The 22,170-nt window shown below is 31.9% G+C and overlaps 1 protein-coding gene across 2 annotated transcripts in view; it reads right to left on the reverse strand.

Annotated features, from left to right (window-relative positions):
• The window catches only part of LOC126746006 (uncharacterized), a 63,595-nt gene that overhangs the window by 32,287 nt on the left and 9,138 nt on the right, over nt 1–22,170 (reverse strand). The window contains exon 1 of one of the 2 annotated variants that reach the window (XM_050454093.1): nt 697–753. The exons of the other annotated variant lie outside the window; for it this stretch is intronic. Within the exon in view, the coding sequence (XP_050310050.1) occupies nt 697–711 (15 nt within the window). The 5' untranslated portion in view covers nt 712–753. Of the gene's footprint in view, nt 1–696; nt 754–22,170 lie in introns of those variants that run through there. 2 annotated transcript variants of the gene reach the window in all.

The raw sequence follows: 22,170 nt of genomic DNA on the forward strand, positions 1-22,170 counted from the left end.
TCAATAAACATTAAAAAATTGCTTATGCAGTATAAACAAATTATATGAGAAAAATTGTTATTAACCTCTGCACCCCAAGACCTTTATTAGAAATTTCAAAATACCCGATATTTTATACATTAAATTTTAGAATATAAAAACTGTCATTATTTTTCCGAACATGAATAGTTAATACCTAAAAGTTGAATTACTATATTATACATTAAATACCTAGGGTGTATAAATTAAAGCATTTTTTAATTAACGGAAATCCGGTCCTGTCACATTGAAATATGCAAAGGAGCGAGTACAGCAAGGATAGGACCGTAGTAGGGCTTTTATGAGATATCTAAATATACACCAAGTATAAATTATTAATTTGTTTTATTGATCTGAAGAGTAAAATATTGATAAAAAAACACCCTCCTTGGAGCGATATTGGAACTTTAAGGTGACTTGTCTATAACTTTTAGAAGTCCCTAAATAAAATGTTCCTAAACAAACATCAAAGAAAAATTAATTCAAGTACGTATAATAAAAAAATGAAACTTAAAATGCAATAAGCATAAAAAATATAAATAAAACAAACTCAATTAAAATAATTGTTTGTAATGTAGACCGTAGTCCACAGGACACCAAACCTTTCTTTCATATCGACAAATTTCTTCTATAAAATTATTACACAACGATTGATTACCTCACAAGACTTTTACTTACTTTAAAACGCAACATCTCAAATAAAATGCGGTTAATTCACAGGGAGGCGAAAAGCTCTTAACTGACTATCGAGAAAAATGTTAAATTCATAAATATATACGGACCCCAAACGGGCCCCACTAGTTTTTACAAAAATGTATTATCAATTTTAAGGATTAAGTGCCTCAACGAAATCTTAACTTGCATTACCATAATCCCAACGTCGATTTTTTGGGTTAATTTAATTCGCCCATAAATAATGGCGTAACAGCGTCCATCTGAAGATGACCACGATCTTCCGCGTTAGGAATTGTTATCGATGATAATCTATCGGAATGTTAACGGACAACATAAATTTTTAATAACCGGCCATTAAAAGAAGGCAAATTAATTAGCATGCCGACATGTTAGTTTGCAAAATTTCTGCTTTCTTTTTGTACCCGTATAATTTTTGGAAAAACCCTATTACACAATCGGTCCAGACATACCAAAATTACAAGTATTTTTTTAAAGGAATGTCAATTAAGTCTTATATACCAATGTGTCCAGGATACAAAAACGAGTATAACTTTTTTGTTTCTCTACAGATTTTAATTATTTTAAAGCTCCTGGAAAGAAAATGTTCTCTCCTTAAAAGGGTCTATATTTTCTCTGCCAGGCGTTTTTTGTTTGAGCTCAATTGGTCCAAAAATGCTAAAGTTACAAATAGTTTTGTATAAGAATATTTACTAAGAAAAAACCAAAGTGTCCGGAAGACAAAAATGATTATAACCTCCTTGTTTCTTAATCAATTTTGATTATTTAAAATTATCTGGAAAGAAAAATGTTCTCTTCTTAAAAGGACAAATATTTTCTCTTCCAGGCGTTTTCGGTTTGAGCCCAATCCGTCCAGGAATTCCAGAGTTACCAATAGTTTTATGTTAGAATATCAACTACTCAAAGACCAATGTGTCCAGAAGACAAAAATGATTATAACCTCCTTGTTTCTTAATCAATTTTGATTATTTAAAATTACCTGGAAAGAAAAATGTTCTCTTCTTAAAAGGACAAATATTTTCTCTTCCAGGCGTTTTTGGTTTGAGCCCAAACCGTCCAGGAATGGCAGAGTTACCAATAGTTTTATGTAAGAATGTCAACTACTCAAAGACCAATGTGTCCGGAAGACAAAAATGATTATAACCGCCTTGTTTGTTAATCAATTTTGACTATTTAAAATTATCTGGAAAGAAAAATGTTCTTTTCTTAAAAGGACAAATATTTTCTCTTCCAGGCGTTTCTGGTTTGAGCCCAAACCGTCCAGGAATGGCAGAGTTACCAATAGTTTTATGTAAGAATGTCAACTACTCAAAGACCAATGTGTCCGGAAGACAAAAATGATTATAACCGCCTTGTTTGTTAATCAATTTTGACTATTTAAAATTATCTGGAAAGAAAAATGTTCTTTTCTTAAAAGGACAAATATTTTCTCTTCCAGGCGTTTCTGGTTTGAGCCCAAACCGTCCAGGAATGGCAGAGTTACCAATAGTTTTATGTAAGAATGTCAACTACTCAAAGACCAATGTGTCCAGAAGACAAAAATGATTATAACCTCCTTGTTTCTTAATCAATTTTGACTATTTAAAATTATCTGGAAAGAAAAATGTTCTCTTTTTAAAAGGACAAATATTTTCTCTTCCAGGCATTTTTGGTTTGAGCCCAAACCGTCCAGGAATGGCAGAGTTACCAATAGTTTTATGTGAGAATGTCAACTACTCAAAGACCAATGTGTCCGGAAGACAAAAATGATTATAACCGCCTTGTTTCTTAATCAATTTTGATTATTTAAAATTACCTGGAAAGAAAAATGTTCTCTTCTTAAAAGGACAAATATGTTTTCTTCCAGGCGTTTTGTGTTTCAGCTCAATCGGTCCAGAAATACCAAAGTTACAAATAGTTTTGTATAGGAATGCCAACTGCGCAAAGATCAATGTGTCCAGGAGACAAAAATGACTATAACTTCCTTGTTTCTTAATCGATGTTGATTATTTAAAATTTCCTGGAAATACATTTTTTTCCCCATAAAAGGACAAACATTTTTTCTTCCAGGCGTTTTTTATTTGACCTCAATCGGTCTAGAAATACTAAAGTTACAAATATTTTGTATAAGAATATTAACTAAGCAAAGACTAATGTGTCCAGGTGGCAATAACAACTATAACTTCTTTATTTCTTAACCGATTTTGATTATTTAAAATTTTCTGGAGAGAAAAATGTTTACCTTTTAAAGCGACAAATACTCTCCTTTCCAGGCGTTTTTTTGTTTGAGCCCAATTGGTCCAGAAACACCAAATTTACAAATAGTTTTGTATAAGAATGTCAACTACGCAAAGACCAATATGTCCAGGAGACAAAAATTACTATAACTTTCTTGTTTATTAACCGATTTCGATCATTTAAAATTTTCTGGAAAGAAAAATGTTCTCCCTTTAAAATGATATATACCTTCTCTTTCAGGCATTTTTTGTTTGAATTCAATTGGTCTAGAAACACCAAAGTTTCAAATAGTTTTGTACAAGAATGTCAACTAAGCAAAGATTAATGTGTGCAAAAGACAAAAATGACTATAATTTCTTTATTTCTTAACCGATTTTAATTAGGTACAGTTCTCCAGAAAGAAAAATGCTTAGCTCTTAAAAGAACAAATATTTTCTCTTCCAGGCATTTTTGGTTTGAGCCCAATCCGTCCAGGAATTCCAGAGCTACCAATAGTTTTATGTAAGAATGTTAACTACTCAAAGACCAATGTAACCAGAAGACAAAAACCATTATAACTTCTTTATTTCTTAACCGATTTTGATTATTTAAAATTTCCTGAAAAGAAAAATGTTTTTTATAAGAGTATTAATTGTCATTTAAATAAATGTAGCAACATTTAAAAAAATAAATTAACAATACTTTTAAATGCCTGGAATAAATTTTATAATTATTTTTAATGTCTGGATCATACAAAATGCCTCATATAAAATAAATTGGTCCAAAAATACCAAAGTTACAAATAGTTTTGTATAAGAATGTCAACTATGCAAAGACCAATGTGTCCAGCAGGCAAAAACGACTATAACTTCTTTATTTTTTAACCGATTTTAATTATTTAAAGTTTCCTGGAAAGAAAAATGTTCCTTCCTAAAAAAGATATATCTTTTCTCTTCTAAACGTCTTTTGTTTAAGCCCAATTAGTTCAGAAATGCCAAAGTTACAAATAGTTTTGTATAAGAATGCCAACTGCGCAAAGATCAATGTGTCCAGGAGTCCAGGAGACAAAAATAACTATAACTTCCTTGTTTATTAACCGATTTTGATCATTTAAAATTTTCTGAAAAGAAAAATGTTCTCCCTTTAAAATGGTATATAATTTTTCTTCCAGGCGTTTTTCGTTTTAGCCCAATCCGTCCAGGAATTTCAGGGTAACCATTAGTTTTATGTAAGAATGACCAATGTGTCCAGAAGACAAAAACTATTATAACTTCTTTATTTCTTAACCGATTTTGATTATTTAAAATTTCCTGCAAAGAAAAATGTTTTTTATAAGAGTATTAATTATCTAACTAAACGTAGCAAAATTAAAAATGCTTTTAAATGGCTGGAATAAATTTTATAATTATTCTTAACACCTGGATCATATAAAATGCCTCGTAATTACTCGCAAAAATCTGGAATATATTGAAAAACTATTTCAAATGCCTGGAATAAAAATATCATTAAATGCCTGGGAGATGTAAAAATTATTGTAAAATCTGAGAAGGACATATAAATCGGTGTAAAAGAATCGGCGGTCTTTTGTCAAGACAAAACGGATGATCCGCACTACTTAACCACGTCGCAAGGGTGGAGGGTGAAGTGCGACAAAGTGTGCCTAATATAATAACGAGCCAAAGTGTGGGGCGCCGGAAATTTTCTTTTCAATGTGGGATACTAGTGGATAAATACACTTGGAACGGGAAACAATAGAGTTCTACGACAGACGACTAGAATCAAAGAATTACCTTAATTGTTTGAAAAGTTTTGGGTTTTTTTCAAATATTAATACTACAACTGCACCTTTATGCTTGTGCCAAAATTAAAAAATTATTACAACGGTTCAGTACTGCCCTATATTATTGAGAATTGACTCAATAGTCTTTAAAGAAAATATCGAAACCAGCTTAGAAAACTTAATTTTCATATTTCATGTTTTGGACGGCACACTTCTTCAATAAATGAATTTTTATTAGCATTTTCAACTATATATTTTTTACTTTATTATATTGTTCTTTGCAGGTATTTTTATGCTACTTTTAAGGTAATTTAAAGTTTTTTTTTATGTTATTTTCCCTCTTTTATACAAATTTAGATTTTTTTTAGCAAATACAAAAATACATACATTTCGGAAACTTAAATTACAAAATTCGTAAACTATTAAACTTCAAACAAAAATAAAACAAGTTTTCTACTGCTAAATCCAGTGCACCATGATATACAGGGTGTTCCATTGATCATGTTACAAACTCCTAGGACAGATAGAAAACGTCAAAAGAAAAACAAAAGTTCATATAAACATGGGTCTGGAAAAGCTTTCTCAGGGAGCTAGAGCTCTTTGAAAACTAGTTTTTTTTTAATAGCTCCGGAACTACTTTAGCTACCGCAACCAATTTTGGGAGGTAAATTATTGTTAGTACGTTTATTCTTTTGAACCTACTAAATAAAAATAATATTTACCAGGGGCTCCAGAATCAGGGGAGTATTTGGTAAATTTAGGCCCATTCCTTTAAGACTTGAGGATTATGATGTTTCTATGCTTTTTACATAAAAAAGGTGCTCTTAGTAAAAGTCGGTAAATATCACCGTTTTTGTGGAAATTGACTAAAACCAACCTAAGATATAGCACCTGAATTAATTATTTTAATAATAATTATAATGCTAATTCATTGCCACTGTCAGTATTTTTTACATGATATTAATTCCCTTTTTATTACGGTTAAGTAATGGAGCATTACACTTTTGCTGAATACGCCGATATGCTTTTAATTTATGGGAAAGTTCGATGTAATGGTAGAGCTGCTTCTCGACTATATGAAGAGCGGTTTCCCGAAAGGTGAATCCCAGCTCACACACTTTTTCAAGGGTCAATCAACGGCTCAGGGAGACTGGCTCCGTTAAAATAAAACGCCAAGATAATGGCGCGCAAAGGAACATCCGAATCCCGGATTTTGAGGAAGAAGTGCTTCAGCGATCAGTAAGTAGTCGAGCAGTAGCTGATGCGATGCATGTAAATCGTGTTAGGGTATGGAACGTTGTTAATGAACAGCTTCTTCGGCCCTACCACCTGCAAAAGGTGCAATCATTAGGACCCAATGATTTTATACCCCGCGTGAATTTTTGCCAGTGGTTTCTTGACCGGTCTACAAAAGAACCTCAATTTCCAAAATATGTCCTTTTTACTGACGAGGCTTTATTTACAAAAGAAGGCATTTTTAATTCTAAGAATAATCATGTGTGGAGTGAGGAAAAGGTCATAAATTTAATTTTTTCTATGTTCGATGAAAGAAGACTATTGTCTAGCCACATTTTAATTTTCTGTAGAGCTGATTCGGCTCTCGCATCTTTACCTCATTCCAACTATTGCCACTTAAAATAATTGCTGTGTCATCAGCAAAGCAGAATATAGCATTATTGTCTAAGAGCTTCATAATTCCGTTAATATATATAATAAACAAAAGGGGTGAGAGAACTGTTCCTTGTGGCACACCAAACTTCATTCTTGATCTAGAATAGTTGTATTTTGTTTTCTTTCTTTTAAATAGAATTCTATTAATTTGTTAGTCGTACCTCGAATTCCAATTTGTTCTAGACGCTTCAGAAGAATTTGGGTGACACAGTATCGAAGGCCTTTAAGTACAAGAATTCTTTCTGTAGCTCTTACTAATGCGTTCTCTGTACTTAGGCTCGCTTTAAAGGCAAATTGGTTTTCAAGGTTGTATTTTTCTAGAAATTTCAATATTTTTGCCTTGAGACATTTTTCAACTATTTTGCTTAAACTGTTAGTCAATGCTATTGGCCTATAATTTGATACCGATTTTTTATCCCCCTGCTTATGTAATGGAGTTATAATAGTTGTTTTTAAAATTTCCGGGAAAACACCTGTATTAAAGATGAAGTTAACTAGATGTTTCAGTGGTTTAATTAGTGAGTTATAGCTTAATTTAATTATATCGGAGGAAATATTGTCCTCACCACCCTTCACCCCTTTATTTAAACTTAATATTGCCTCTATTATATCCTCATTTGATGCAGGGCTCAGAAAGAATGAATACGTCCCTCTCTCCTCCCTCCAGTTCATCTCATGACCATTTCTTTCTGCAATACTACAAAGGTAAGAATTAAATTCGTTTGCAATTTCCTTTTTATTGGTTATTTCTACATTTAGGTCATTTTTTATAGAATCAATTACCGATCTATTACCCTGATCATTTGTGGCTTCCTTGATCACCTTCCACAACTTTCCGGAGTCATGAGCATTTTCCTGTGCTAATGTTTTATAAAAAAAGATATTTAGCATTTTTTATTAATTTACTTAACATATTTCTTTATATAACCTTCCGATTTTTTTAAGACGTACGTGAGGTAAATTTTAAATTTATTTCAGGCGTCTACAGACATGTTTTATCTCTTCCAGGCATTTAATGTGAATTAAGACGTCCTTCTTAGATTGTTTTCGTATTTTAAAGTAATTTTTTACATTTCACAGGCATTTAAAGATATTTTTATTCCAGGCATTTGAAATAGTTTTTTAATATATTCCAGATTTTTGCGAGTAATTACGAGGCATTTTTTATGATCCAGGCATTAAGAATAATTATAAAATTTATTCCAGGCATTGTAATTTTTTTTTGCTACGTTTATTTGGACGATAATTAATACTCTTATAAAAACAATTTTTCTTTTCAGGAAATTTTAAATAATCAAAATCGGTTAAGAAATAAAGAAGTTATAATGGTTTTTGTCTTCTGGACACATTGGTCTTTGAGTAGTTGACATTCTTACATGAAACTATTGGTAACTCTGGCATTCCTGGACGGATTGGGCTTAAACCAAAAAAGGCCTGGAAGAGACAATAATTGTCCTTTTAAGAGCTAATCATTTTTCTTTCTGGAGAAATGTACACAATTAAAATCGGTTAAAAAATAGAGAAGTTATAGTCATTTATGTCTCTTGGACACATTAATCTTTGCTTAGTTGACATTCTTTGACAAAACTATTTAGAACTTTGGTGTTTCTAGACCAATTGAATTCAAACAAAAAATGTCTGAAAGAGAAATTATATATCTTTTTAAAGGGAGAACATTTTTTTTCCAAAAAATTTTAAATTATTAAAATCGGTTAATAAACAAGGAAGTTATACTCGTTTGTGTATCCTGGACACATTGGTATATAAGACTTTATTGACATTCCTTTGAAAAAATATTTGTAATTTTGGTATTTCTGGACCGATTGAGCTCAAATAAAAAATGCCTGAAAGAGGAAATATGTATCCTCTTAGGATGTAAATATTTTTCTTTCCAGGAAACTTTAAATGATCAAAATCGGTTAAGAAACAAAGAATTTATAGTCGTTATTGTCTCTTAAACACATTGGTTTTTGCTTAGTTACCATTCTTATATAAAATTATTTGTAACGTTGGCATTTATGGACGCATTGAGCTCAAACAAAAAACGCCTTCAAGAGAAAGTATTTGTTCTTTTAAGAGAAGAACATTTTTATTTCCAGGAAACTTTAAATAATTAAAATCGATTAAAAAACAAAGAAGTTATAGTCGTTTTTGCCTGCTGTACACATTGGTCTTTGCGTAGTTAATATTTCTATACAAAACTATTTGTAACTTTGGTATTTCTGGACCGATTGGGCTGAAACACAAAACGCCTGGAAGAAAAAATATTTGTCCTTTTAAGAAGAGAACATTTTTCTTTCCAGATAATTTTAAATGATCAAAATTGATTAAAAAACAAGGAGGTTATAGTCATTTTTGTCTTCTGGACACTTTAGTTTTTTCTTAGTAAATATTCTTATACAAAACTATTTGTAACTTTAGCATTTCTGGACCGATTGATCTCAAACAAAGAACGCCTGGCAAAGAAAATATATACCCTTTTAAGGAGAGAACATTTTTCTTTCCAGGAACTTTTAAATAATCAAAATCTGTAGAGAAACAAAAAAGTTATACTCGTTTTTGTATCCTGGACACCATTGGTAAATAAGACTTAATTGACATTCCTTTAAAAAAATATTTGTAATTTCGGTATTTCTGGACCGATTGAGCTCAAATAAAAAGTGCCTGAAAGAGGAAATATGTATCCTTTTAAGATGTAAACATTTTTCTATCCAGGAATATTTGAATAATTAAGATCGGTTGAGAAACAAAGAAGTTCTAGTCGTTTTTATCTCCTGGACACTTCGGCTAGATCATGACTGCTTGCGATAGTTCTAATCCTTTAATAATTCTGAGGAGGAACGTACATATTAATTACAATGAAACATTAAAAGTATATTATTAAAATCACCCAAGGTTTTCATTTAGTTCCCTATATTAGGAATCAAAGTTATTAGGAATAAGGGCTTAATTATACAAGACCTCATCATTAAAGTTTGTACGACAAATATATACATTGTTTCTTTTCTATATTTTACTGGTAATACTTCTAAAAAAGTCTTTTTAAATAAGTCACAAAAGTTTTAATAAAGAAGAAAATAAGTTGGTTGTAAAATGTTAAATAACAAACATTTATTTGCTTTGAAATAATAAACTTTATGTAATGTACTATGCATATTATTTGTATAAAGAAATATATGGATTTTACTGTTTCTTTGTCAATTTTTAATTTGTTGTAGTATATAAGCAACATCATTTTTTTTTGCGAATAATTTTTCTTGAGAGTAACGCACATGTCTACATTATGGTTTCTGAATTAATAATAAATTCAGTAATAAACCTTTGACAGTAAAACTTTCATGCTAAAATATTTACCACAAAACTTAGACCAATATCGAACTGGAGGTCCAGCAACGATAAATTAGCATGAAGTCTTGTCCTGTCCATCGCAGCGGGGCAATAAATGTCCCAAAGGCAAATTCCGGACACCGTTTGCGCGAAACGACGGGCGTCTCGACGGCCCTTTTACGACATTACGGAAATGCTAAAAAGAGAAGAAGTAAAAAACTGAGGGGGGACAGATGACGTCGTCCTATAGGGCTAGTTTTATGGCCTGGACACGCATCTAATTGCAACGTACCGACTGATTATTGTCGTCCTTTTTTCCCTCGTCATATTCGGGACTGGTTTTTTCTTATTGCCCCATATCGAGCATCGAAATTGCCTTGTTGGAGTTATTGCTGATTATATTACATTTGCAGCAATAAAGATGATGCACCAAATATCTTTTCAATTCTGTTTTTGTTTGCGTATGTTTCTTCGTAAATCACCCAGAGAGACCTGTAAGCTCTGAGATATTTAAAGTTACTGACTTTGAAAGTAAGTTTGCCTTTTTTATTAAAAATAATGCGTCCATTGCATATTAAGGGCCCGGGTTCAAACTCACTCAATATTTTGACAGAAACAACAACGTTATAGTGGTCCATAAAGTTTCTTATAAATAAAAACTATCTATAAATAAATAACCTTTATAAGAAAAAAACCTTCGAAAGTCCTTTTTGTCTCCTACGATAAACTCCCCCGTATCATTGGAAAGGTAAGTTCATTATCGGGACGCTGCGTGTCGCCCAGTTCAATTAGCTTGGATTGCGGGAAGAATCGGGAAAAAGGGAGTCTCGAGTTAAGATACGCCGCTCGTGTAGTTTGTCCAGGTCAAATAAAATCGGACACCCCTAAAGGAATCGTTGCGGTCGTGTCCTGATTACGTAACGTCCCTTTTTTGTGTTAAGTGGACGAATTAAATTTAGTAGATAACATAATTTAATATAAATAAATGAAACGCGAGTTTAGTCTTGGAGAAACGAGATGAGTGTCTGTATCTTTCCTTTGCAAAATCATTACATATCGAGCCACTTGGTTTTTTTCAGTTGTGTGACTCCCGTGCTATTGGAATTAACTTGTTCTTCAATTTTTAGAATATTTAGTAATGGTTACATAAAAGAAACCAATAGCTTAGCTAAACACCCTATCCGCCTACAAGATTTATCTGTCCTTTTTCGCATTATATTATTAAAATTCATCCCGCAGACTAATAAAATCTTTGTCATTCCCCCTAAAAAAGATTAAAAGGGTCCGAAGACGTCCCTTTGCTCACTTCGGGTCTTTTTAAGATTTATATGAAGCCGATATTTATAATCCGCACCGACTGACCCTTTGGGGAACTTTATAAAGTGAAAAGAGGGCGTTTTTTTTTCTCTTTTAACACAAAAGAAAATATGGAATAGGGAGTTAGTGTAGTTAATACATGCGAATGGGTTAATGGGATATCAGGTTAGGGGGATGAAGTTAAAGTGTATTTAAGTCTATAGGTGTGTTTTTTCTTAACTGTATGAAGAATACTTTTAACCCCATGTGTTTGAGTAAAGTAAAATGAGTCCTTGACGGAAATACGTTTAATAAAAGCTAGGAGATCTATCAGTCAGCTTCTATATTATTGAAAAATAAACTAACTTAATACAATTGTGTCAATTGGATATTTAACTCCCATTGAGTTACCTCCGAGTTCATTAATAACATTTTAAGATTCTTTGGGTTTATCGTAAGCCATGTCCAGTCTAAGCCCGTAGTAATTTCTTGCCACAAGAAGATCCAGAGGGAATGCAGTAAAATATGAGTCAAAGTAATTTTTGTTTAATTTGGAAAATTTAAGCTTAAAAAATGAGGTCTAAAAAACTCATAAAAATTAATTTGTTTCAACCTTATAGCAACCCAGAAGAGCAAAAAAAAGTTCAGGGTTCTACAATATATAAAAAAAATAGGGTTTAACGTTCTTATATACAGGGTGGTCCGGTTCAGACGTCATTAATTTTAATACGTGATAGAGAATTGAAAAAGAAATATACTTTTATTATAAAATTTAGAAATGTTTAATAACAAAGATGGGACAGGGTGTTAAAATGAAGAATAATTATTTGTTTATTTATCATAACTTTTAAACTACCAGTTCAATTTTAATTAAATTTCGCATGCAGGTTATTGTGGTGAATTGTCAATTACTAACGAAGTTAATTTTTAAAAAAATTGCAAAAAATTAAAACGCATACGAACTAGGGCTCTCATCACTACTCGGTTTTTTTGAATGCATTCTACATTTGGCCTATAGATTAGATATTAAGAAATGGCAGGTTAAGGGTTCTCAGGATGAAATAATCGGTTTTGAGTTAAGGAAGAAGTGTATAATTAATAGGTTTCAATCGGAATTGGGTCTTTTAGTTGACGTGGTTAAACAGGGTTATGGGAACTTTTGTGTTCTCTCTGAAAGATTGAATATGGACAATTGAAATCGCCATCTTTTTTTTCTGCTAATTTCCAAAAACTGACCACTGTGGCCTTTATCTTTTCATCGCCATCCTCGCCCGCCTCGCCTCCGTCATAACTTATATACGTGATAAATGATATTGAAAACATAATATATCCAAGTGTTTATTCCAATCTAAAAATTTACTATGAAACATTTAATACCCAGACAAATTTACAATATTCCAAACTAATAAATAACAGCGTCTCACCTAGGTGACTTAACACCTGTATGTGTAGTGTCTGTTATCCAATAAACAATAAATAAAATAAAATTATAAGAAATATCACAATTTCCAATAAAAATTTAATCAAATTTAAATTAAAAACCTAATAATATACCCAAGTTATATAAAAATAATTTCTAAAACCACCAGGCTTTAAATTTTTATACCTACTTAATTAATACTTGAAAAATATATGATCGACAATTTTTTGGCATTTCTTAATTTCAAGGGGAATAAGATTATTTATTTTGGGTGCAAAATTATTAACAAATCTCAAATTTGCATTAGGATTACCTTTAGGTAATTCTATAAAATTATTGGTTTTATTTCTTGTTTCATACTTATGATTTACATATTTTTTCAATTCACAATTTTTATATACAAAAATACTTATCTCCAAGATGTTTAAAGACCGTACATCAAAAATAGTCTTAGAGTATAACAACCTCGTAGAGGGTACAACATTCAACGAACTCAATATACATACAACTCATACAACAATACCATATCTTAATAAGGATTCTAGAAGAAATTTATATACAAATAACAAAAGGTTTTTATTTAAAATGTTCTTTAAGACATAAAATTTATAAATTATTTTTCTAATATATGATGTTAGTGTTTCTACCTGATTTTCCCATTTCAGATGTCTATAAGGATGCCCAAATATTTTATTTTTGAAACCTCTTTAATTTCTTGGTTTGAGTTTTCCACTTTTGTGCTGTTCAAATCTGGACGACGATAAAATGCCATTTAATTTGTTTTGTTTAGATTTAAAGTCAATTTAAAAGTATTTAACCAATTTTATACCACTGTTAGTCCATCTATCACATTTCGTTTGGTTTGATTCCAAGATTTTGCAGAAAAGATTAAAGCCGTGTCATCTGCGTAAGATATTATTGAGCCATTTTTAAGTTTTAAGTTAGTTAGGGTATTTATTGGACCCAACACTCTGCCTTGTGGTACGCCTATTCTCATTTTCAATAAATCACTTAACGTTTCTTTTATTTTATTATATTGGATTCTTTCGTATAAATAGCTTTTAAAGACATCCAACACGACACCCCTGATCCCATTTTTCTCGAGAGTTTCTAAAAGCAGGTCCCGTGGAACCGTGTCAAATGCCTTTGCTAAATCTAAAAACACAACTATACATCTTTCATTGTTATCTGCTTTGTAAATTGGTAAAGAGCATTAATTGACGTACTCAAGTTTTTTAAAAAGCCAAACTGTTTATTAGACAAAATCGAGTTTGGTTGTAAAAAATTAGGTAATCTGTACTTACAGCACTTTTCAAAAATTTTGGTAAGATTATTAATTAACTTAATGGGTCTATAATTGTTAATTTTTGTCTTATCATCTGATTCGTATATCGGGGTAATAACAGATATTTTAAATTGATCGGGTACAATACCATTTCCAAAAATTAAATTGATTCTGTGTTTCAGAGAGTTAAGTAAAAACATGTGATTATTTTTTATTAGTCGCTAATTTTATCAATACCAGGACTACCATTGATTATTAAAAATTAATCTTTTCTATAATTTCACTTTTATTTACTGGCCGTAGGTACAGTGAATTTAATTGATTACTGCTTGTTATAAACTCATTATCAAGCTCCGGGATTTTCTTCAACATTGCTACCCTTATATTATTAAAAAACTCATTACAATGATTTAAGAAGTCTTTAATATTTTTAAATGCATTCATTCATTCATTCATTCATTCAAATTGATTGTTTAGTATTGGTGGGACAGTGTTAGTTTTTTCTACATCATTGTTCGTAGCTTCTGAGACTAGTTTATAAATCTTTTTTAGGTCATAACTTGCTTCATGAACTTTAATTTTATAATAGTCATTTTATTGTTTCGCAATAATTTTTTCCAGGTTATTTTTATAATTTTTAAAGTTTTGGTTAGCTGTTTCATTAAAATTTCGATTTAGATCTTTTTTCATTTTATCCCTAGTTATAATGCTTTGAATAATACCATTTGTGATCCAGGGCTGACGTTTATAAAAACGCTTCTTAAGTGTCCTAATAACGGTAGCTTGTCGAAGCATTTTATTAATCGATAAAAAGCATCTGTAACTTCCGTAACATTTAACGATTCTAGAAGTATATTCCAATTTTGCTCTTGTATTAAATTGTAAAACAATTTTTCATTTATTATTTCTAAGGGTATTCTGCTTAATATTTTTTTATCTTTACTAATAGGTTTTATTTTACCAATATTTAACATTTAACAAGTCCATGTTTAATATAAAAGAGTTAAAATTATGTTTTTCGTTTTGTTTTATTTCTAAGAACAATGTGATCAAGGCATGATTTTTTTCTGGTTGGAGCATTTATACATGATAGAAATCCGAAATGGAAAATTTTTTAAGTAGGAGTTTGCAATGCTATCAGCTTTATTCATTATATCAATATTAATGTCGCCAACTAATATATCAATAGTTCCCCCCTTATTGTCCATTAAATAAATTTCTATTTCTTCTAAAAATATTACCTTATTTGTGCCTGGTGGTCTGTATAAACCAATAATATTAAATACATAATTGTTTTTCTTTAACAAAATATTACTTGCTGTTACATCACACCTATTTAAGAGAATATGCTTTACCTCATAAAGAAGTGTGTGTTGATCTAATAAACATTATTGTCCCATCGGGATAATATCTGAGACATTTCTTCAAGCGGATATACTTTTGTACCTGGGAGATTTTAACATTAACTTTTTTTAATTTATCTAATCCTATAGTAGATACTTTTGAGTCTTATGATCTGCAACAGCCTATAAATGAGTCTACTAGAGTGACGGAGACCTCAAGCACTCTTATTGATCCTATAGTAAAACATAGCAAAACAATGTGAAACGATATCTTCAAATGCGATTTCTGACCGTAACTTAGTATATGTTAATATGTCTCTTAATATTAAAAAGCACCTCCTAGAATATTCTCTTTTAGATCATTTAGAAATTTGAATCAACTAAATTGCTTGATTTTAGAAAGTAAACTAGAACTTTTCAACCATTTCATTATAGAACTTTTTGATAAACATGCTCCCATAATAGAGGCCCGAGCAACAAAACCAAAAGCTCCTTGGTTAAATGATGAAATTCGTCACCTAAAAGTGTTGAGAGATAAAAGTTGCCAAAAGTATAGAAAAACTTGATCTGAAGCTGACCATTTACTCTATAAAAATACTCGTAACCAGACATTATCTGCCACTAGATTATTATTATTACCTCTCAATTAGATAATACAGCTAAACTCTGGAAAACTCTTCAAGCTTTAAATGTTCGCTCACAAAAAAAACACATTATACATATATTCAATCCAGAAAAAACTTCAAATGTTCTTTAGCCACAATAGATAAAACACACTCCGCTCTAAATAACATCCGAACTAACGCTGTTGGTACAGATCAAATTAATGCAAAAATGTTAAAAATATGTAGCCCTTTAATAGATCATATAATTTTACACATTGTTAACATGGTCACAGAGAAGAAACAAGTTCCAACAATCTGGAAAACTGCTCTGGGAATCCCACTATCAAAAAACCATCAGCCTTCCCATTTTTCCGAGTTAAGGATCATAAGTATTCTTCCCACCTTGTTTTTTATAACCAAATATTCACTTATTTTACTGTTATTAAACTCCTGCCTGATAATCAATGTGGATTTCGAGAGAATTTTAGTACAGCTTTAGCACCTATGCTTGATGATATATTCAGGGCCTGCGATGAGGGCTACATAAATATTTTGGTACTTCTAGACTTCTCCAAGGCCTTTGATACTCTGGATCACCGTCTCCTATCAGCTAAGCTAAAATATTATGGGTTCGACGCGGACTCTGTTTAATTAATTAATTCATTTTTAAGCAAACGGTCGCAAAAAGTGGTCTATACCAATATTGCATCGAATGCATTGGATATTCTGTCGAATGTGCCGCAAGGAGCTATTTTGTCACCCCTTCTATTTATTATTTACACCATTGATATAATTCTCGCACCTAAATACTGTAAAACACAAGCATACGCGGATGACACACAAATCTATGCCTCTTTTGATTATAAGAAATGGCCGATAAAATAAACGCTGATTTTCAGGTAATTAAAGAATTATCTGCTGATCTAAAATTCTGACAAAACTAAGCTATTATGTATTGGCAGCAAAATCAAAACAAAACTCAATTAAAAACAACTTAAAATTAAAAATAAATTATACTACATTAAAATTTGTATCTAGCGCAAAAAATCTTGGTTTAACTATCGACGAAGATCTCGGATTTAGTGCACACGTTCAGAATATAACAAGAAAAAGCTTTTGTGCGCTGAAATTATTATATAATAATCGGCACATTCTTAACTACTCGTTGAAAAAAAGTTTATGCGACACATAGGGTCCATGTCTTACTGCTCTCGATAAGCAGAAAATACAAAGGGTACAGATCGCATGCTGTCGAATAATATATGGAATCAGGAAGATGACCATATTGCTCGTAAAATTGTAGAATCTAAATATAGAAAGGCGTAGAAAACTACATCTTTCAAATTTTGTGCATAAACTTCTCAATACTACTAAAACCTCGAATGCTCTTAAAATTAAATTTCTGCCAAGGAGAAGCATGCGTGGACAAAACATTTGAAACAAAAAAAATCTCCATCCCGTTACATAAAACATCCATGTATAAAAGATCCTTTTCATATAATGCCATACCTGATAATTTTAAAATATTTAATTTAATAAATTTATATACAAAATGCGTTTGTTTTTATTTAATCAACAAACTCACCATGAATAAGAAAGGATTTCTTTTTCTTATTAAAGACAAAAAGACACTTAAAATGAGCATGTTGAGGTAATACTTAATGAAAAAAATGGGAAAATAACCAAGAAAAGCATATCTGAGCATAAGCATAAAAAGCATATGCTGAACTGGACTAGGTTTTGAAATGATTTCACAATATAATTATCTCCTTTTTAAAGAAAATCTCTTTGTATCGCACAGTTTGTCGTTGATTCTTTAAGTAACTTTCTTTTTCTACAATGTGTGGGTACATTTAAAGACCTATTCGCTAATAAGTTGCATGATATTGTTTTATTTTCACTTTAGAGGGATTAGGGAGGTTACGTAAGAGTAGTCACATGGCTAAACTTTGCCTCTCTTATATCCCTATAGAAATATACGTATGATACTCACAACTGTAAATTATTTGTTTGTTAAATAAAAGACGTTTACTATTATTATTATAAATATCATAATATTAATAAAATATTACAAAATTTCTATTGGAGGAGAGTTAAGCACACAAGTTTTTAATTTAAACCTATCTATGTGAAAACTATTTCGAATAAAGTTTGAATTTGAATTTGATTAGCTTATTTAAATACACTTAGCTAAACGATAGTTTGCCTTATACCATTACCTAATACGGAAAAAGGCAGGGCATCGGAAAATATTTAAACCGCCCGGATCGCATCAAAAGTGGTTTTATTTGGCCGCAGAAACGCTTTATTGGAAAGAAAACTGGGAGCCCGTAACAATATAAAGTAACGACCTTCGATTTCCCGGTATTTTTCCTGACACTATAACAATGTCGTTAGTCGTTAGGGGCGCCCGCATCGCAAATAGGCGCTCCGGGGGGGATCAAAGGGAGAAACTAAATCACCGGAGTAGTAATAAGGTCTAACCTAACCAGAGAAATGTTAAGTGAACGTACATTTTAAAGTAGTTTATATTGAGGAGAAAAATAAGTGTAGTATTTCCTAATTGTCATGATATACGCATCTCAGTTCAGGTGTTCTACTTGGCTGTAAATATCTTATAAGCCTAGAGAATACAGTTGAATTTAGACATGCAACGGTGTATCATTTTTTAAATAAAAACCATAACACTAATCAGCGCCTTATTTTCCTGATTATCAAGCAACTAATGCAGATGCATAATTTAAACGGATACGACTGATATATTCTTAATTTTTATCTTTACTCGATAAGTGTGTAAACAATTATCCTGAGACCGTCGGGTTTTTTGTGACTCTTCAAGGCGTGTTTCCATTTATTTCCGGCGTGGTAAAATATGTGTCGGTCCCCATTCGGGGTTCCCCGGGGAGTACGGGTTAAGCGAGCGATTTGTCCCTGGCAGTCATTAATGTCGGCACCGTCGAGGGATTCCCAAGACGCTCGTCAGCCGATTGCCCTCTAAACACAATCCAATCGTCGGGATAATGTTTCCGCTCTCCTTTCGGTGTGACAATTTTACTTTACTTTGACCTGAAGGAGTTTCGTCTTTTTCACTCTTATTTGGAACATAGGTTGAATTAAATAAGGGCCTATATAAATATAGTGTGTCCAAGATAAGGATGTCTATCATGGAGATACGAGGTTGATTAAATTAGAGAAAAGTTGCGCATTTTAGAGCCTAACAATACGGCGTTTAGAAAGTTTTAGAATTTTGAGAAGATCCGGAGACATTCGAGAAAAACCGAAATTTGCCGACTTCGTTTTTATTTTTTTCTGGCGTTATTTAAAGAGATATGGAAAAACGAAAGACACTTTCTCATGGCCACTTTGTAAGGTCTAAAAAGTAACATTGCAAGATTTTTCGTACGACGTTTTGTTTCGAAGAAACCATCATCAACTTTTTTTATATAGCGCGTAAAAAAGTACACCCTGTATAAAATAAGCATATTTTTTTACAACGATGTATGACACAATATATTTCTACAATATTTAAATTGTAATAAATGATTTTTTATAAAATTCCGATAGTTTTGATAGTAGTATAGTAGTAGGCTGTAAAATAATGACGTTGAGAAAATGTCAAGATTAAATAAAAATTAAATGTCAAAGTAGTTTAAGTGAAGTAAATAGTTTTAATTATTTGATAAATTTAGTTGACATTGTGTTTTTGAACTCTTTGCTCTTGTTTTTGCGTCTTGTTGCTAGTTTTTTTTGTTACAAAATGGAAGACGCTTTTTTACCTGAGGAAAAGTTTGATATGTTGAAATGTTATATCCTATGCAACAGCAACGCCGTTAAAGCTAGTCGTATGTATTTAAATAACTATCCAGACAGGGAACAACCTAGTACAAAAATTTTGAGACGATTGGTTTTCAATCTTAAGCAGTATGGTGCGTTTAAGAAGCCAGTATTGTCAAGAAATAAGCCCTGCTGTAACTGTAGTAACTGAAAATCCGGAAATATCTGTTAGAAAAATTGAAAATACCACTGAAATACCAAAATCTACTGCCCATTTCATTTTGAAGAAACATAAATACCACCCGTTTATATTTAGAATCTGTTAAGGCAGAACATTTTATGATGGTGCGAGAGCATGGTTACAAATAATGGAATTTTTAACCGGAAGAACACCCATTATTGGTCAAGAGATAATGCCCGAGTACACCGAATGGCTAGACATCAGCACCGTTTCGGTTTTAATATGTGGGTTGGCATTTTTGGATTTAATAAGCCTCGTTTTTTACAACAATTCCCTTACCTCGGAGCGGTATCGCAACTTATTGGAACACGATTTGGAAGAATCCTTGGACAACTTACCGCTTGCCAAGGTTAGAAACTGTTGGTTTCAGCAGGATAGTGCGCCCGCACACAATGCCCTAATCGTGCGAGAGTAAAAATGGATAGGAACACATTCAACAGTTCCGTGGCCTCCTCGTTCCCCAGACATAACTCCGCTCGACTTTTTTCTCTGGGGCTATTGCAAAAATTATGTTTATAGTCGTGGTTTTTGAATCTGAGGAGAATAGTTCTTGAAGCATTTGAGAGCATTACACCTGATATGTTAAGAGGTGTTTTAAACTCGACTGCTAAAAGATGCCATCTGTGTTTGGAGAATAATGGTAATTTGTTTGAACATTTATTACTATGATTTAAATTAACATTTTTGGGTTTCTAGTAGGTAGTTTTTTAATTTAATAATGCGTTTAATTCTTTAAAATAATCACGTGACCTAGCTACGTGACGGTATATGAATGAAGTTGTCAATAATCTCGCAATGTTATTTTTTAGAGCTTAAAAAGTGGCCATGAGAAAGTGTCTTTCGTTTTTCCATATCTCTTAGATAACGCCAAAAAAAAACGAAATCGGCAAATTTCGGTTTTTCACGAATATCTCCGGAACTACTCAAAATTTTAATTTAATCAACCTCGTATCTCCCATAGCTGCCGAGATCCCCATGATAGACATCCTTATCTTGGACACACTGTATTTGACTGTAATTTATTCTAACATATATCGGGAACAAGATCCCCGGATCCTTTTTCTTTTGACGGGAGAGTAGATGCACGGCACGCTTACCTAGAAAGAAAGAAAACGTACAAGTCGGTACGTGCCTGTCTGCGAAACCGCTGCGCTGGCACTGGCAACACCCGCCCCAGTCCGAAATTGCCTTTATTTATATCCCCGACATGTGTTCGATATGTAGATATTATTGAGGATAGCGGTCACTTACTATTTTTAATGATTACGGTCCAACCGATAGCCTAGAGGACTAAAAAAGTCGATTTCAAGAATATTTTTTCAGTGGCCAAAAATATAAAGTAGGAAACTAAGATACCGATAAGTAAACTATGACCATAAGTATTTGTTTAAATGTTCAATAAAAAAATACTAAACTTATAAATTTCAAGGAAATGGCCCAAGCAATACACGATAGTTAAATAAACGTTTATTTTTGGGTTTCACTAGGTGTATCACGGAAAAAAAAATCTGGTAAATATTCATGCAATTGTAACCTACAGAGTTACAATGTGTAGCACTATAGGCCCCAGGTACAAGTTTGTAAAACATATTTGATTTTTATCATTTTATTATATTATATATTTTTTTATTTTATATTTTAATATATGTATTCTCATTTAAAACAAAACTCTTTTAATGATCTATAATAATTCTATCTCAATTTAATTAATTCCATAATCAATTAATAACTTGATATATTTAAAATAACGTATATTGCTAAAGATCTCTAATATTCATTGAGTTAAGGGGACACCCAAAAATATTAATTGGGAGTCAGTCAGAAAGCAACGTTTGAGAGAAATGTGTGTAAGGTGGTGTGTTGGAAAAAGAGTTGTGTTTACTGGTTAAATCAGGTTGCTAAATTTAATAGTGGTGAATATGTGAGAAATAATTGATCTTGAGTAGATATGTGGCCTTTTTTGAGAAGTTTGTACAGATCTGTTTGCGCATCTTGAAGATGCCCGCACAAGTAGGTGTGAAAGCCTCTGTTCATTTAGGAACGAATGCGCAATTCCTCGAGTGCTGTCTGGTAAGACTGGGGGCCTTACCTGGGGCTCGATTGACACGAATAAACAGAAGGATATAGTAGAAATATATCCTTTGTCTAATTCGTTGAGATGCTTACTGTTTAGCGGCAGTGGAGCGTCTGGGGAAGCCCTTACTATTTTAGGTGACACTAGCTAGTCATCAAATAAAGGAAGATAACATGTTTGACATATGTATATATTGCAATGTGACATCGTGTAAATTGATGTTGACTAAGATGATGCAAGGGAACGGAAGTTCCCCGGTGAGTATATTTATTATTGCCAAAAGTTGACAGAACAGTAAATATTGTTTTTTTATTATTTTTATGTGATGTTCGAGTTTATGTCTAACAATATGAGAATGATGACTGTTGAGTGAATTTGCATTGTAGAGACCCATTGGCTAAGAACAACTCTGACAGGTAATAAACCACATTTTAAAGCGTATTTTAC

Source organism: Anthonomus grandis, chromosome 16 (assembly GCF_022605725.1).
Source record: "Anthonomus grandis grandis chromosome 16, icAntGran1.3, whole genome shotgun sequence".
In the NCBI taxonomy this organism is placed as follows: domain Eukaryota; kingdom Metazoa; phylum Arthropoda; class Insecta; order Coleoptera; family Curculionidae; genus Anthonomus; species Anthonomus grandis.